This window comes from Mytilus californianus, unplaced genomic scaffold, assembly GCF_021869535.1.
Source record: "Mytilus californianus isolate M0D057914Y unplaced genomic scaffold, xbMytCali1.0.p SCAF_8, whole genome shotgun sequence".
NCBI lineage: Eukaryota > Metazoa > Mollusca > Bivalvia > Mytilida > Mytilidae > Mytilus > Mytilus californianus.
Window position 1 is genome coordinate 46276097 of NW_026262734.1, and position 17970 is coordinate 46294066.

The 17970-nt window shown below is 31.2% G+C and overlaps 1 protein-coding gene across 1 annotated transcript in view; it reads left to right on the forward strand.

Annotated features, from left to right (window-relative positions):
* Positions 1-17970, forward strand: part of LOC127711128 (E3 ubiquitin-protein ligase Bre1-like) — a 29903-nt gene that overhangs the window by 3112 nt on the left and 8821 nt on the right. The window contains exons 2-13 of the mRNA XM_052217078.1: positions 300-447; positions 3115-3282; positions 3901-3970; positions 5055-5441; positions 6150-6349; positions 7110-7331; positions 7916-8041; positions 8865-9038; positions 10546-10681; positions 11613-11734; positions 12941-13206; positions 17292-17376. Coding sequence (XP_052073038.1) covers positions 337-447; positions 3115-3282; positions 3901-3970; positions 5055-5441; positions 6150-6349; positions 7110-7331; positions 7916-8041; positions 8865-9038; positions 10546-10681; positions 11613-11734; positions 12941-13206; positions 17292-17376 — 2067 coding nt within the window. The 5' untranslated portion in view covers positions 300-336. The remainder of the gene's footprint in view (positions 1-299; positions 448-3114; positions 3283-3900; positions 3971-5054; positions 5442-6149; positions 6350-7109; positions 7332-7915; positions 8042-8864; positions 9039-10545; positions 10682-11612; positions 11735-12940; positions 13207-17291; positions 17377-17970) is intronic.

Here is a 17970-nt window from a genome sequence, read left to right on the forward strand (position 1 = left end):
GATGAAAATTTATTTCCCTCTTAAGGGAGACAACCATAAAATGGGTCTCGTTACAGAAATTGGCAAACACACTATTGCAAATGGTGAATGGTGGATTTATAATACCTCACTCGGTGTAACCACAATTGTTTTCTGTATTAAAATATGATTTTGACTGAAAAAGTTGGCTACATTAAACTTGTTAAAATCCTGATCTGCCAACCCTATGATATTTCAAAAGAAAACCTGACATCAATGTAATACAAATTCTTAAAAAATTAATATTGAACATTAATAAAAAATTATTTATAATTTTATAGAAATGATGTAGTGTGAACTGTAATACAAACCTGTTGAATGGCTACAAAGAGGCCAGCAGAGGACCAGGGCAATAGCTCTGGAGAGCCACCAGTGAAGAAAAAACATGCTACCTTGCAACCAATCAATCTTGGAACTGTTGGAAATCTGGTATTTATCATATATTTTACCTGGTCAATTAACATACTTTGCTATTTTTTTTAAAACACTCCATGATCAGTGTAGATGTATGCAGCTAGCAGATACATGCACTTACATACACATACATTTTCCTGAATAAACATGAAATATTGTTACTGGATTTAATAAGAATGTTATTATTTATCAAACATGAATACAAACTTCATATGGTAGTCGCCAACAAAATTTTTTTTAACCAGTAGTAATTCTGCAATAGAAATTGTTTTTGATGAAAGAAATGCATAGAAAAAGTGTCAATGCATTGTTGATAAATTTTAAAAATCAAGATGTGTCATACGTCTCGATGACAGTGTTTTAAAACTGAAAATATTTATTTTATTCCAGTTATGGTCATGTTTAGTCCATAGAATCTATAACAATACACATAATGCATAAAAAGGATACTGTGGATTCATAATTATTCATGGGATATCAATTTTTTGTTGATTTTGTATGTTTAGATGAACCATGAATTTACATGTCCCAATTTTCAATAGGCTTATATGCAGACTAGCAATTCCAAAAATTCAAATATCAATGTAAATATTATTTTTCTGCTATCCACAAAAATTGGTAATGACGAAAATAAATGAATCCACAGTAACAGGAAATACCAAAAATATTGGACTGTGCGACAGACAACACCAACACCCAACTACGCTGGAAAAAAGACAAAGACCAACACCTATGAATAACACATGAATCAGATAGCTTGCCTTTGTACTGGCATAACATGTGGGAGGATTTAACCAGTTTTACATTTGTACTTCCAAACCTATCTATTACCTATCTAGACAATTTGTAAATAAAAGCAGTAGTTTATGGTCAACTTCTCCCAATGTTTATGTGTCTTTGGGGGTTCTGTCTCATAGACAAGTACAACATTTCTGTTTACATGGTTTACATTTATAGTTATGTGCATGTATATGTGAATGGATTTCCACTGACATGACAATTTAATTTAAGTAGGCCATAATCTTGCCGGCGAAATGACGATTTAAGTCGCCAAAGAATTTTGAAAATTGCTAAATATCGCCAGCCGACTGACTTCATGGTGAAGTCAAATGGCTATGAAAATCAGTAAAAGGGAGGCAACTTGTGAATTACAAGTCTCCCAGGTAAAAAAAAAAAGGCGACTGACAAGGAAAATCGAGATTTTCGAAACGACCCAGGACTGATACTGTCGACGATCAAATTCAATTAATACAACGGCGACTTTGAACATCCTTGGATATAACATTCAAAACTATTCAAACGGAAAACTGACCGTCTGTTAAAGTTATCATTTTACGATGATTTTCATCTGAGGATGTTGCGTAATCACTCAGCTGATTTGTTTTATTTTTATTTATTACGAGTTGATCAAATTGTACTATTCAGTGGGTTAAGGGTGGGAATTAACGGTATATTTATTATATTCATTGAATAAAAATTGAAATATAAAAGATAGAAAGACAGCTGATGAATAATTTGATTGCAAACAAACGACACTCGACCAGATGTGATCAGCAGTGGATTTTTTTTTCACGACAATTTCGTTGATAGGGAAGATGTCTTTAAAAAATGATAGAAATTAGCTCTGTATTGGTTAATTAATATGTGATTGACAGACATTTTCATTTATATGCTTACAATCTTTAACGAGAATCTCAATTTACAATTACATGTAACATGATGTCCTGGACATTCGATAATGTTTTACAAAATAATATTAAAGTGGTGATATAAATTAAATTCCCAGTCATGTGAAATTCATCAGGTAAACTGGGAGTCATATTTTTCTGGATATTTAAAAAATAAATTGAGGCAGATGTACATGAATTTAATGCATCATAATATTACTAGGCTACTCCCTCATGTCCCAAGCAACAAATTTTATTTAAACTTAAATTCAAGTTGACAGTACAAATAGTATCAAAGAATAAATAACAACTATATTGTTTAAACCTTTTTATTAAGAACTTTCTATATATACATTTTTAACAATAACATTAAAAAAACTGCAAGTATATTTTTTATTGCAGTTAAAACAATTTCCGTAGTGATAAGCACGAGAAAACTATGCAACCGAAACGGTAATGGAATCTCACTTCTCAAAGAAATTGACCACTTCTCCCTTCTCTCTCATGGAAGGAGAAGTCACTTCTCCCTCTCCAAAATCCTAGATTAGGCCCTGTTTAAGTGTAAATTGCTTTAATAAATAAAAGTCATTAGTCCTATCAAAACAGAGGACAAAATGTGATTCTCCTACAATGCTAACATTACCTTTGTATAAGAGATATCATTCACTATGACTATTAAATAAGAAAATGTGGTATGATTTCCAATGAGACAACTATTCACCCGAGACCAAGTGATGTAAATGTTAGCAACTATAGCATGTATAGGTCACTGTATTATTAAAGTTGTATATTGCTACAGAAATATGATCTCTGTAGAAATGTAAGTTAAAATAAGTATGCATTTTAAATCCACTTTCAAAAAGTTAAAAAAGTTATTTTTATCATATTTATGGTTACTTTTTCATGTATTTAAGATTTTTCAGTACTTTATGTACAATTTGTATGACAAACTTGAAACTATTGATCATCTTAATTTTTTTATATTATATATAAATTATTTATAATCTCTTTACAGGAAGAACTAGATAAAAAAGTGCTAGCATTTCAAAACAAGAAGTTAGCTGAGAGAATTGAACAGAGAAAGAGAGCTGAAGAAGAATTAAGAAAGAGAATTGAACAGTTAGAGTTCAGACAGAGAACTGATGATGCTGTGTTGATGATAGTAAATCGTTACTGGAATCAGGTAAGAAAGTTAACTCCAAAGATATGTATGTTTTTTTTTGGCTCTGACTTACCAAACTATAATGTTCAAATCGATCCTGTCCCCTGTTTATGGTTAAGTTTTTATTGTGTGCTTTGAATTTTCGACACAAGTACAGATGTATGCCAGCAGACCAGTAGAACACTGAGCATCAAAATTAACAACCATTCTCTGCACTGACACTTGAGTGACTGGACAGAATTGTTTTATTCTGATGGTCAAATTATTATGAAATTACAAAAGTTATTGACCAGCTTATTGGTTTGTTGACTGACTAGAATACAATAAAAGACCCAACACATCTGCAAAAAACTACTCAATCAAAACCATAATACAGTGACAGTAGAACCAATATAAAATAGTGAGCTACATCATAAAGAATGTAAATGTGTACAAAAATTGTTAAAGTGTTACTTTAAAATTAATTTTTTATTATTTTGAAAAAAATATCAGTTTTCAGATTTTCTGTACACCATTTTCCTTAAATATAATTTGTACATTTTGATGAAAGCTTATTGGAATGCTTGTCATTTTATCACTTGTGAATATCAATTCTTAATTGCAGTATATCTAGAAATAAATGTATTGTTTTACTTACAGTTAGATGAAGATGTGAGAGTTCTATTACAGAGGTTTGATGCAGAAACTGCAGATGAAGATGAAACAAAAAGTACGATTAGATCTTTCAATTGAAATATTATGCAAACAAGAAACAAAGATAATGCATAAGTACTAATATCCAATGGAAATAAGGTTAAATAATTCACAAAATATCACAATCCTTGGCCTTGCGTTGAAAAACAGTGGTATATGTATTTTTAGTAGGAGAGGTTATACTGGTTTTCCTCCTTAATCCGCCAGTCTGTTCCATGAAATTTTGGTCCCATTTACAAAAATGTATCTCAGGAACTACAAATCAGAGCTTCCTGAAATTCAGTATCAAGCTTCATGTGAGCATGCTATACTGGATGATGCCTTTTCACATGCATCACTTATTAACTGATGTTTACCCAGGGATTGTAGCATGGGTATCACAAGTGACCAATAGTTACATTACATTATATACATAATTGCAAAAAATAATGGTATTGAATTAGCATGTATTAATTACAACATGCAATTTCAATTCTAATAATAATTTTCTTTCAAATTTCCTAAAAACATATACTGTGGATTATTTTTGATGGTACCAATTTTCGTTGATTGAAGAATAAAAATATGTTTTGTAGATACTTGATTTTGTGGTTTTGCAAAAATCTGCATACTAGCCTATAGGAAATTTGTACTTTGGTTAACACTTAAATTCATGGTTCACCTAAATTAATCAGAATTAATTGAATGGGAGTGTCAGAATGCAGTTTTATTAAAATTTGATGGGTGGTGGTTATTTTAGACAGATAGTCTTAACAATTATATGCAATAACCAAATAAAATTTTATGCATGGCAGGGTTGAATAAAGAGTGCCTTCTGACCCCCATACATTTGTTTATGGAAAACCTCAATTTAAAATCAAAGAAAATAATTTTTGAAAAAATATGCCTATTGTCTACATTTACTCAAAAAAAGCTTGTTAGATTAAAAAGAACAAGAACAGAAAAAAATAAAATAATAAAAAAACAAATATTAAAAAATCTTTCGATGAAGTCTAGCTAGAAGAAAGTCCCAATTATTATTTGCTAGTACATGTATTTGATAAGATGATTATGTTTTGTGCTCATGTTCTTATGTGTTAGAAAACTGAAAATTATTTCAGATGAAAGTGATGAAACAAAAGCATTCCTTACCCTGCTGTCAACATGGGACAAACAAGAGTTGGAACAGAAACTTGGACAGAGGGTGGAATTCTCCAAACGTGCTATTGGTAAATTACTGCAAGCTTTTGACAGGCTGCTACAGAGAAATGAAAAACTCCATAAGTCTATACAAGAAAAAGTAGAGAAAGATGCTAAGGAGGCTCTAGAACTGGGGACATTGAAGAAAGATACAGACATTAAGAAAGAATCAGATATTAAGAAAGAGAAGAAAGATATTGACATTAAAAAGGAAGACATGAAGACAGAGAATGACGATCAGCAAACAGGAGAAGAAAAGAAAATGGAAAAAGGAGATGGTGATGTAAAACCTGATATGGAAGGAGCAGGTAATTCTATAATAGTATGGTAGACAATTGGTTAAAACTGTAATCAAGGAATTTTTTGAAGCCTGGTTATTAACGTTTTTTTAGCAATCATGCAAAATGTATAAATATTCCAAGTTAGTGCAAATTAACAATTTTGATGGGAAATGTGCACTCATCATTAACCACTGTGCAAAAAGTTTATGCATTCAAATCATGCAAATATCTATGTTAACAGTATTTTGAAAAGATTTCATATTACCTGTGACATGTGTGAGGATTTTTTTTTTAATCTACATACAGACATTTGTAATTGCATAATGCACAAGCCACAGTCTAATTGTAACATTATCTTCCTTTATATTTGTAATTAGTTTTTTACTAAATTTTTTACTTTGTTATATGATCTTGGTAATTTTTATAGCTTATTTTAATACAGAATAGGTTTGTGCTAATTATTGCAGACCATTCAGTGACATGGTAATTATAAAAATAAGAAGATATGGTATAATTGCCAATGAGACAACTCTCCACCAGAGACCCAATGACACAGAAGTTAACAACGTCACCGTACGGCCTTCAACAATTAGCAAAACATTATGTTCACTTTTCATACTTTAATCATATGTTAGACTTTAAATTAAAAAAACAGTCATAATCTTCAGGTTTGATATTCTTTTATTGTCAGACTAAATGTTGTAGATTTGAACTGGCGTGCTAATTTAATTTAAGGTGATTCTCAAGGTCAACAGGTAAAAAAGGAAAAACCAGAAGAACCATCTGAACCCAAAGATGAAATGAATGAAGCAGAAGACATGTTATCACTTAGGGATACAGTCAGTGATGAAATGACAGAGTTACAAAAAGAAAATAAGCGTCTGCATAGAATAGTGACAGACTTACACAAGAAACACCATGAACATTCATTACAGGTAAATAGATCATCTACCTGTATGATAGGTATTGGATTGGATTTATAGATTATCAATGTTTTTTCAAACCAGAGGGTATTTCTCCCTACAATCTCACTGAAGGGCCACAGCCCTGAGATGAGATGAAGACAAGAAACATCCTTGAGTTTGAAAGACCATTGATAATCTGTTTTATCGCTGTTTTCCTAGGAAACATCAATGACATAGGCTCATGATTTCATACATTCTCTTTATACACTACTGTGAGAAAAACCCATTTCACTAGAGTAGTGGGATAAGAAAAATTATCACATAAAAAAAATCAAAACTAAATTTTTGAAAATAGTGATATGATGTTTATATAAACACGATTGAATATATGTCAAATATATTAACTTCTTTTTTAATGACATTATGATGTTTTCATCGATCATACTCTAAAAATTATTGTGTCATTAAATGAGCCAGACTGCCTTGAAAGTAGATGCAAAAGATAAATGTAGATCAGAATTGGATAGACAGGACCATGATCCAACAAACAGATACCACGAGAAATTATATTTTGGTATACTATGAATGATGTACAAGAGACAACTATGAGGTTAAATACAGAGTTAATTCCCCTAAGTTGTTGATGAATTTCTTGAAATGCATACAGAACAATTTACTTGTTTGTATGTTCAAAGAATCTTGATATCATTGAAGTAATTTTTTATGCCCCATTTTGTTGAAATTGTCTTGGTAACAGAATTAATTTTAGTTTTAATACATTGTTCCCTAGGTAACAGAATCTCAAGACAAGTTGACAGCAGCTGAAACCGAGATTGCTGAACTGAATAACAAGATGGATGATTTAGAATATAACTTTGAGAAGGCTGATGAGAGAGCTTTACGTCTAGACAGACATCTGGCTGAGGCTTTACAGAAGATACAAAGTTATGAAGATACTGGTGTCATACAGGAAGAGAGTGGAAGGAAAATTACCGGAGTTTCTAAGAAAAAGGTAAAGATTACTGCAAGATCTAGTAGATCCCATTTAGAGTTCAAAATTGAGAGAAAGATAAATCAATGAGACAGCAACCCATCAAGAAATGACATTTAAATAAAGTCAAGATGTCATGTTTTGTTTTACCTTTACTTAATGATATTCAATGGTCTGCTTACCCCAAAAAATATAAAAAGAGATAGCAAAGGGGCAATCAACAATCTCAAGTTCTATCAAAACAGACAACACGATGGCCAAAGATAAAAATAATGGAAAGACAAAAAAAACAAAACAATACACAGACAAACCAAAGACTTAGTAACAACAATCCCATTAAAAACTGGGGGTTGGACTCAGTTTCTCAAGGAGGGGTAAGCAGTAACACAAAATTAAAAACCACTTTTATTTGTTAAAATTTTGCATTTCTTTTACTTTTCTTCAGTTATATATGTAGTTGTTAGTTCAGTTAAGGGTCAAACTATTCATATGTGGGTAAGGACTTGTATGATTTATTGATGTACATGTATGTTTAAAAAAAAATATTTTCCAATACACATACTTAAAAATATGTATACTTATCTTATTTATGTATTTTTTTTCAGTTTGATGAAATGTACAATGAATTAGAAGAATTCAAAGAGATATCAACCAATCGTCTGTCAGAACTTGAAAAATTGACTAGTGAGCATCAGGAAGCATTAAAAGAAATGGAAAAACTAAAAATGGATGTAAGCATTGTAACACTTGGAAAAATGTATTCCTTAATATCTTCTGTCAATTAATTGTAACTATAAATCCATAAGCTAAAGAAAAATTACAATTAAGAATATTAGAAATGAAATAACTAGTATTGTATACCAAAGTTCAATGGAGTAACAATATGCAAAGTGAGTCAGTTTTGCAAAAGACAAGAAAAATATTATGTACCAGGAAATTTTTGAGTATGTCCAATTTTTGGCAGGGGATATTTTGCCTCAAAATTTACTCTAGGTGAATAATTCACTGTCAATTTAAATGCATTGCACAAAGCTCTGAATCAGGGAAAATGATCACAGTGAAAATTGAACTGGCCCATATTAGGCCTGAACCATGAACAAAACCCAACACAATTATAACCTGGTATACAGTATATCAGTAAACAAGTACTGAAAACCTTTAAAGCCCAGTATAGCATGAAAAGGACCAGCATAAAGATATTTCATCAGGACTTCCATATCAATAGTGGATCTTTATTTCAAAATCATTGTAAATGAGAATTGATAGGAAAAAAACCTGAATGCAGATATAACCATATTGAGAAATTATTTATAAGTCATCAAGAATTCTATGTAAAATTTCAACAGTTCTTTATTATGTTATGTCTGTATTTTAACAATTCCTTGGTTTATGGTGTCAAGACATAGCAGATCTTTATTATGCTGTTTCCATATTTTCCAGTTCTTTATTAATCGTCATTCAAATTAATTGTCTCCCCCTGATACTTTGTTAAAGCTTAATATAAATTTCATGCTTTTATATTTTAATAATTTTGATAATTTTTGACTTTTTCAGCTTATGCATCTTCCAGAGGAAGTTATCGTAGATACTACAGAGTATAAGTGTTTACAGTCTCAGTTCTCTGTGTTGTATAACGATGCATTACAGATCAGGACATCATTGAGTGAGACTAGGAATCTATTAATGACCAGCAAAAATACACATCTACGTCATTTAGAACAGCTTGAGGTATTGAAAAATTCCCTATTTTACGTATATAAATACTTTATCCGGGTTTAAGCTAGGATTTTAAGGGCTTTTGTCACTTTTGCGTGAAAACCTACCTTTCTTGGGTAGCAGCTTAACATGATAGGAGCGCAGTGTGGGCAGGCGAATACCAAAGAACATCTGATAAAAAAAAATAACCGAATTAGTTTTCTAATGAGTTTATTTTAGTTTTCATCATTTCAGTTTTCATCTTTCAGTAGATTACGTTTTTATCACGAAACTACAGAAACCATAGCAAATTATGTGGTCGTTTGAAAAATTTATTCCAATCGAAATGCCAACTGACAAATTCTATTTATATGAATTAATTTTGAGTATCACTAATAACCCATTAGATAAGGGGATTACCTAAAACAAAAAAAGTTATGACTCCTGTTGTGACTGTTAATAAGCTTGGGATCCTAAACTTGTCATAAACATATTGCCTGGTAAAAATTGGTACAATTTTTATGACCCCGCCGTAGCAGTGGGGGCATTAAGTTTTACCCTTGTCTGTCCGTACGTACGTCCCAAAATTGGTTTCCTTTCTCTAACTTGAGTTTTCCTCAACAAAATGTTATGAAACTTATACACAATGCTTATTACCACAAAACACAGATCAAATTTGAATTTTGGTGGCGTCACTTTAACCATTCTAGAGTTATGCCCCTTTATAAATGGAAAAATTGCAAAATTTTTATTTTCTTCTAAATATCAAGTAAGTTTTAAAATTGGAGTTATCTTCCTTTGTCCATGATTATAGTTGAATCAACTACAATCAATGCTTTATACAATTCAATGTTTAATTTTGACTTCCACTGATAAAGCACAGATCAAGTTGAATTTGGGTAGTGTCACTTTAACCATTATTGAGTTATGCCCCTTTATAAATCGAAAGATTGCAAAATTTTTAGTTTCCATTCTGTAACTTAAGTTTGCCCCAACCAAACATTATGAAACCTATACACAATATTCATTACCACAAAAATAAGATCAAGTTCAAATTTTTTGTTTCCGTTACTAACTTTAGTTTGCCTCAACCAAATGTTATGAAACTTATACACAATGCTTATTACTACATAATTTGGTGAGAACACTTTTACCATTCTTGAGTTACGTTCCTTTATAAACATAAAAATTGCTGAATTTTTCGTTTCCTTTCTCTAACTTTAGTTTGTCTCAACCAAATGTTATGAAACTTACACGGAATGCTTATTACCACAAAACTCAGATCAAGTTCAAATTTGGGTAGCGTCACTTTTACCGTTCTTCAGTTATGTCCCTTTATAACTATATGCTATGCAAGCGGGGCATCATCTGTGTCCACATGTGGACACTATCCACATTTATTTTATCCATCTTTAACAAATTTAAGTGACGAAACTGATCAGAAATACTTTAATTATTTTGAAAATCGTTTTGTAAATGGCAAACTATGAGCGCCAGTGAAATCACTGTATGTAACAAATAAATGTTCTTTATATTTTAGAGTGATGAATTAGATTCCCAGAAAAGATTGAGAGCAGAATGTATACAGTTAGAGGATGCCTTAGCTCAAGTTAGAAAGGAATATGAAATGTTGAGGATTGAATTTGAGCAAACATTAGCTCAGAATGAACAAACAGGTATAAAAGACTGTAAAACTAATCAAAATCATCATGATAATATTCTTCCATATTTGACCATTTTTTATGTGAAGCACCTCATAATGGACTGATTGTTTCCAATGAAACAATTTACGATGAGATATGTTGGTAAAATTATGTCAGTAATTGTTAGATTTCTTTGCAAGTTACTGTTGATTCATTTATTTTCGTGGAGTGATCGAAACTTATATTTTTGTGGATATTTGATTTGTTTGTATTGCAAAGTGTTCATACATTTTATAGGAAATTTTTAATTTGCTTAAGGTGGTACCCAACACCTTGACTAAAATTAATTTGGCTCGTTTCATTTTCATAAAATTTTGACAAAATATTTATTTTGACCCCTTGAAAAAAATATAAAAATTTCAAAAAACTTGAACCAATCACTTTCTCGGAAAAATTTCATTGGATATATAGCAGTTTGACAAACACTTATTTTAATCATTGAGAAGCTTAATATTTCCTTAACAATACAACATAATTAAAACGTTGAGCTGATTTTACAGAGTTATCTCCCTGTAGTGTTAGGTACCACCTTAATATTAGAATTTGTGGTTCCCACATAATCCATGAAAATTGGTATCTAATGAATAAAGATTAATCCACCGTATATGATGTGATTGACATCTTGAAAGCCTCATTGCAATAAAAGGCATGACAAAATGGAAAATGATTAAAACCAACAGCATGATTTATGCTAAAACAATAAATGAAACACAAATATGGCAGACAGCAAACAAGGACAACCACCAAATTACTGGCCCCTGAATTGGGACAGGCACATAAAGAATGAAGTATTGTTTAGAGATGCTTTTTAGCACTCAACCCTCCTGTAATCTTGTTACCTGGGACAGTGAGGTAATAGCACAACATAAGAACAAAGATCAACATTTTTTATTTTACCTTGTAGGACCTATTAATCAGGAGATGAGGAATCTTATACAAAGTTTACAGAAACATAACCAACAGTTGAAGGCAGAGTCCAGTAGAAATAGAAGAAGATATAAGGAAACATTGACAGAACTAAACAAGGTACATAACAGCTTTGGTCAAAACTTCTGGTGGCAGTTAAGTTCAGACTTTTAGTCTGGTAGTGAATCACTGAACATGCAAAATTTAATGAGTTCATTCTTTCATATTTAATTGTTGTTTTATTTGTTAATATGTACGAAAAAAACATATGGATATTCAGCATTTATTTGAGTTCTTTAAAAGTTCTTACTCTCTGGCGTTTTCACAAATGAAATATTAATCATAGATTTTTGGGTAAAGATTGCATTTCATGCAATCAAAACCCTATGGTACTGACTTAATATCTAAATCTTCCAAGGTTTATCACTACTTTTGAGTATCACAAAATATAGTGCATTGATCATAACATTCTATACATCCTAGCCATGAACATTTCCAGAAATTTATCAATGATATATATGCTCAAATATTCAAGTTACAAAATCATGTTATACTTGTCAAGAAAATTACATAACTTGTGCAATGTGCAGGAATCTAATATCTGTTCTAAAAATATCAATGATGTCATTGTTAAAATTGGAGTTATCTTCCTTTTTCCAGAATTGTAGTTGAATCAACTACAACCAATGCTTTATACAATGCAATATTAAATTATATTTCCACTGTTAAATTAAAGCAATCTTTACCCTTCAGTGCTTACAAGCACTTTGATTTATGTTATATGGATAAACATCAAGATCAAGTTTGAGTTGAAATTTTTTTTTTATATAGTTGAAAAAAAACTACATTTCTACATGTATACATGGAATATACCACTTTTCTTGAACTACCATGCTTGGGTCCTTCAAAGATACATCTAACCATGATGAATTTTACTAATTATTATACCGCTTTGTCTGCTCTTCGAACATAATGCACTCACAAATTAATCACTGACATATACCCAAAAAATATTAATTTTCATTGTTTATCACCACCTTCAACACACTTGGTTACATTATGGCGACCAGTTTTGTTTTGGATAATGATAATGGAAAAAAAAATGCAAAATTTTTAGTTTCACTTCTCTAACTTAAGTTTGCCTCAACCAAATGTTATGAAACTTATACACAATGCTCATTACCACAAAACACAGATCAAGTTGAATTTTGGTGGCGTCACTTTAACCATTATCGAAGAAAAAAAAGGATGTTTTATTTTGTTGTAAAAATTATATTCATGTTGTTGGTATTAAAATGTTCAAATTAGTTTTTCTTCATAATCTAGTTGAAGGCAGAGGTTGCAGCAGCTGAACAAAAATCAGCAGAAAACAGTGCTAAAAATTCCCAGAATACATCTGGTATTAAAGAAGGGGAAGGAATTGCAGCAACGCCATCTGTACCAAAAACACCAGGAACTCCAACTAAAACAGATACTCCTGAACTAACATCTTCTTCTTCTCAAGATAAAGATGATGACAAAGATGAATTTGAATACAGAGAGAAAGGCAAAACTGATATAGAAGTTATAAAAGAATTGAGAACTCAACTAAAGTAGGATTTTTTTATACGACCGCAAAAATTGAAAATTTTTTGGTCGTATATTGGTATGACGTTGGCGTCGTCGTCGTCGTCGTCGTCGTCGTCGTCGTCTGGCGTCGTCCGGCGTCGTCCGAAGACACATTGGTTTTCGCACTCTAACTTTAGTTTAAGTGAATGGATCTCCATGAAATTTTACCATAAGGTTCAATACCACGAAAGGAAGGTTGGGATTGATTTTGGGGGTTATGGTACCAACAGTTAAGGAATTAGGGGCCAAAAAGGGGCCAAAAATAAGCATTTTTGTAACTTCCAGACAATAACTTGTGTGTAAGTGTATGGATCTCTCTGACATTGTACCACAAGGTTCCATATCACAAAGGGAAGGCTGTAATTGATTTTGGGGGTAATTGCCTCAAAATTTTAGGAATTAGGGGCCAAAAAAGGGGCAAAAAACAAGCATTTTTCTAGTTTCATGACAATAACTTGTGTGTAAGTGTTTGGATATTTCTGAAATTGTACTACAAGGTTCCATATCACAAAGGGAAAGCTGGAATTGAGTTTGGGGGTAATTGCCCGAAACGTTTAGGAATTGGGGGCCAAAAAGGGGCCAAAAATAAGCATTTTTCTAGTTTCCAGACAATAACTTGTGTTCAAGTGTATGGATCTCTCTGAAATTGTACTGCAAGGTACCATACCACAAAGGGAAGGCTGGGATTGAGTTTGGGGGTGATGAATCATAAGGGGGTTCAAAAAATTTGGGGGGGGGGATTTTTTTTTTTTTTCTTTTTTTTTCTTTTTTTCCTTTTTTTTTTCTTTTAAAATTTTCCATTTTAAGTTGGTTATTTCTGATTAATATTTAAAAGCAAATAATAATGATATGGTAGGAGATACACACCAAACAGGATGTGTAAATTATTATATAATAAGTATTGTGCAATAGCAAGAAATTTTCAATTGCACAGTATTGCACAATTGCAAGAAATCTTCAATTGCACAGTATTGCGCAATAGCAAGAAATCTTCAATTGCACAGTATTGCGCAATAGCAAGAAATATCCAATAGCACAATATTGCGCAATAGCAAGAAATTGTCAATTGTACAGTATTGCACAATAGCAAGAAATATTCAATTGCACAGTATTGTGCAAAAGAAGATACTTCGTATAAATTGCTTATTTCTTGATCAATTTCAATGGGGTTTTATTCTTGAATTCTTGATGTTCTTTAATATGCTGAATCTAACCGTGTATTAAGTTTTTGGATTTTGGGCCCCGTTTTTAAATTGGTCCACATTGATGTCCAAAGGGTCCAAAATTTAACTTTGTTTGATTTCATCAAAAATTGAATTATTGGGGTTCTTTGATATGCCGAATCTAACCGTGTATTTAGATTCTTAATTTTTGGTTCCGTTTTCAAATTGGTCTACATTAAGGTCAAAAGGGTCCAAAATTAAAATTAGTTTGATTTTAACAAAAATTGAATTTTTAGGGTTCTTTGATATGCTGAATCTAAACATGTATTTAGATTTTTGATTATGGGCCCAGTTTTCAAGTTGGTCCAAATCGGGGTCCAAAATTAAACTTTGTTTGATTTCAACAAAAATTGAATATATGGGGTTCTTTGATATGCTGAATCTAACCATGTATTTAGATTTTTGATTTTTGGGCCCCGTTATCAACTTTGTCCACATTGAGGTCAAAAGGGTCCAAAATTAAACTTTGTTTGATTTCATCAAAAATTGAATTCTTGGGGTTTTTTGATATGCTGAATCTAACCATGTATTTAGATTTTTTATTTGTGGACCCGCTATCAAATTGGTTCATATTGAGGTCAAAAGGGTCCAAAATTAAACTTTGTTTGATTTCATCAAAAATTGAATTATTGGGGTTCTTTGATATGCCAAATCTAACCGTGTATTTAGAATTTTAATTTTGGGTCCCGTTTTTAAATTGGTCTACATTAAGGTCCAAAGGGTCCAAAATTAAACTTAGTTTGATTTTAACAAAAATTGAATTCTTGGGGTTCTTTGATATGCTGAATCTAAACATGTGTTTAGATTTTTGATTATGGGCCCAGTTTTCAAGTTGGTCCAAGTTGGGGTCCAAAATTAAACTTTGTTTGATTTCAACAAAAATTGAATATATGGGGTTCTTTGATATGCTGAATCTAAACATGTATTTAGATTTTAGATTTTTGGCCCAATTTTCAAGTTGGTCCAAATTGGGGTCCAAAATTAAACTTTGTTTGATTTCAACAAAAATTGAATATATGGGGTTCTTTGATATGCTGAATCTTACCATGTATTTAGATTTTTTATTTTGTGGGCCCGCTATCAAATTGGTTCATATTGAGGTCAAAAGGGTCCAAAATTAAACTTTGTTTGATTTCAGCAGAAATTGAATTATTGGGGTTCTTTGATATGCCAAATCTAACCGTGTTTTTAGATTTTTAATTTTGGGTCCTGTTTTTTAAATTGGTCTACATTAAGGTCCAAAGGGTCCAAAATTAAACTTATTTTGATTTTAACAAAAATTGAATTATTGGGGTTCTTTGATATGCCAAATCTAACCGTGTTTTTAGATTTTTAATTTTGGGTCCTGTTTTTTAAATTGGTCTACATTAAGGTCCAAAGGGTCCAAAATTAAACTTTGTTTGATTTCAACAAAAATTGAATATATGGGGTTCTTTGATATGCTGAATCTAGCCATGTATTTTGATTTTGGACATTGGACCATAATAGGTAAATTAAAAAAAATGAAGTTCTTAGACCACATTCTTTCTGTGTCAGAAACCTATGCTGTGTCAAATATTTAATCACAATCCAAATTCAGAGCTGTATCAAGCTTGAATGTTGTGTCCATACTTGCCCCAACTGTTCAGGGTTCGACATCTGCGGTCGTATCAAGCTGCGCCCAGCGAAGCATTTTATTAGTTCTTGTATTTCATTGTCTAATAGAGTTGACGATTAACACATAAAGATATGAAAATACATTTACATGATGATTGATCTGTGGGTTCTACATTATCAAAGCTTGTTAGCGAATTCTTAATCAATCTTAAAAATTTCAATATGCATATTGCCAATTTTAAATATAACTGTGTAATCAGTCCTAAGAGGTAAAACATTTGTGTAACTTGTAAATTCAATTTAGAATGAGGAGGTAATCAAATGTAATTGAAAACTCATTAAAATTAGTTCAATTGTTTCATTCTAGTTTCCTAGTCTGAAATAAATTGACTGTTTGAAGATTGTTGATAGCTTTTCTTATACTGGGGATTCATTTATTTTCATGAATACCAATTTTAGTGGATTGAGGAAACATTGTATTTTCATGAATACCAATTTTAGTGGATTGAGGAAACATTGTATTTTCATGAATACCAATTTTAGTGGATTGAGGAAACATTGTATTTTCATGAATACCAATTTTAGTGGATTGAGGAAACATTGTATTTTCATGAATACCAATTTTAGTGGATTGAGGAAACATTGTATTTTCATGAATACCAATTTTAGTGGATTGAGGAAACATTGTATTTTCCTGGATAATTTGATTTTGTGGTTTTTGCCAAAGTCTACATACAAACCTTAAGAAAATTTGTTCTTATTTATACTTTTAAGGTGGTACATAACACTACAGGGAGATAACTCTGTAAAAATCAGCTGAACCTTTTAATCAGGTTCTATTGTTAATGAAATAGAAAGCTTCTTAATGATCAAAATTAGTGTTTTTCAAAGTGCTATATATCCAACGAAATTTTTCAGATAAAGTGTGTGTTTCAATTTTTTTGAATTTTTTATGTTTTTGACCAAGGGTTAAAATAAACATTTTGTCAAAATTTTATGAAAATTAAACGAGCCAAATTAATTTTAGTCAAGGTGTTTGGAAATTCGTGGTTTTCATGTACCCACCAAATCATTGAAAAAATGGTATCCCATGAATTATAATGATTCCACAGTATAGTAAACATTTGTTTATGAGCAGTAAAAAATGAAAATAATGAAAGTTTACTAGTCTAAGAAAAACTACAAAAGTATGTAAAATAGATACAACCTTAAAATTTTTGAGTACTCTAATCATTATTCACTCTTTTCAGAATATCTCAAGCTAGCCAAAGAGAACTTAAGTTGCTGTTAGACATGTATAAAAGTGCTCCAAAGGAACAGAGAGATAAAACACAGGTTAGTTTATAATAAGTTTTACATACACCAACATTGTTTGAACATATCCTTATAATGATAAAAACCAATAAAAACTTGAAACACGAAATTGCACAAAAGTGTTGAAAGTGGTACCAACCAATCAATCAATATAATGATAAAAAATATTTCGCTTACCAATCCTATTTTTTATGCCAGGAGGTAGGAAACAAGTTTATACTTTTTGCCATATCTATTTTTTTAAACAGTGGATTGTGGGACATATCTCAGGCAGCAATGCTACAAATTTTCTATTGACTCAGAACGGTAGATTTTGACAATTCAAACTTTCTTTTGGTTAATCATCTGTAATATTGAATAAGCTTTTACATGTAAATGAAATTATAAGGAGATACATAAAAATAATGAGTACTCAGGTATGGTTATTGAAATAAGGTATAAAGCTACCTGCTGTTCCTTCTAAAAAGAAGACACATATCCATTGATACAATGTTGACATGGATAGATATTTCAGCCATGTAAAAATTGCGAAGGGATAGGTTTTGCAAATTTTAAAACTCAAAATTTAAAATTTTTACACTATTTTTTGTATGCAGCAGTTCCTGCAATCACAGT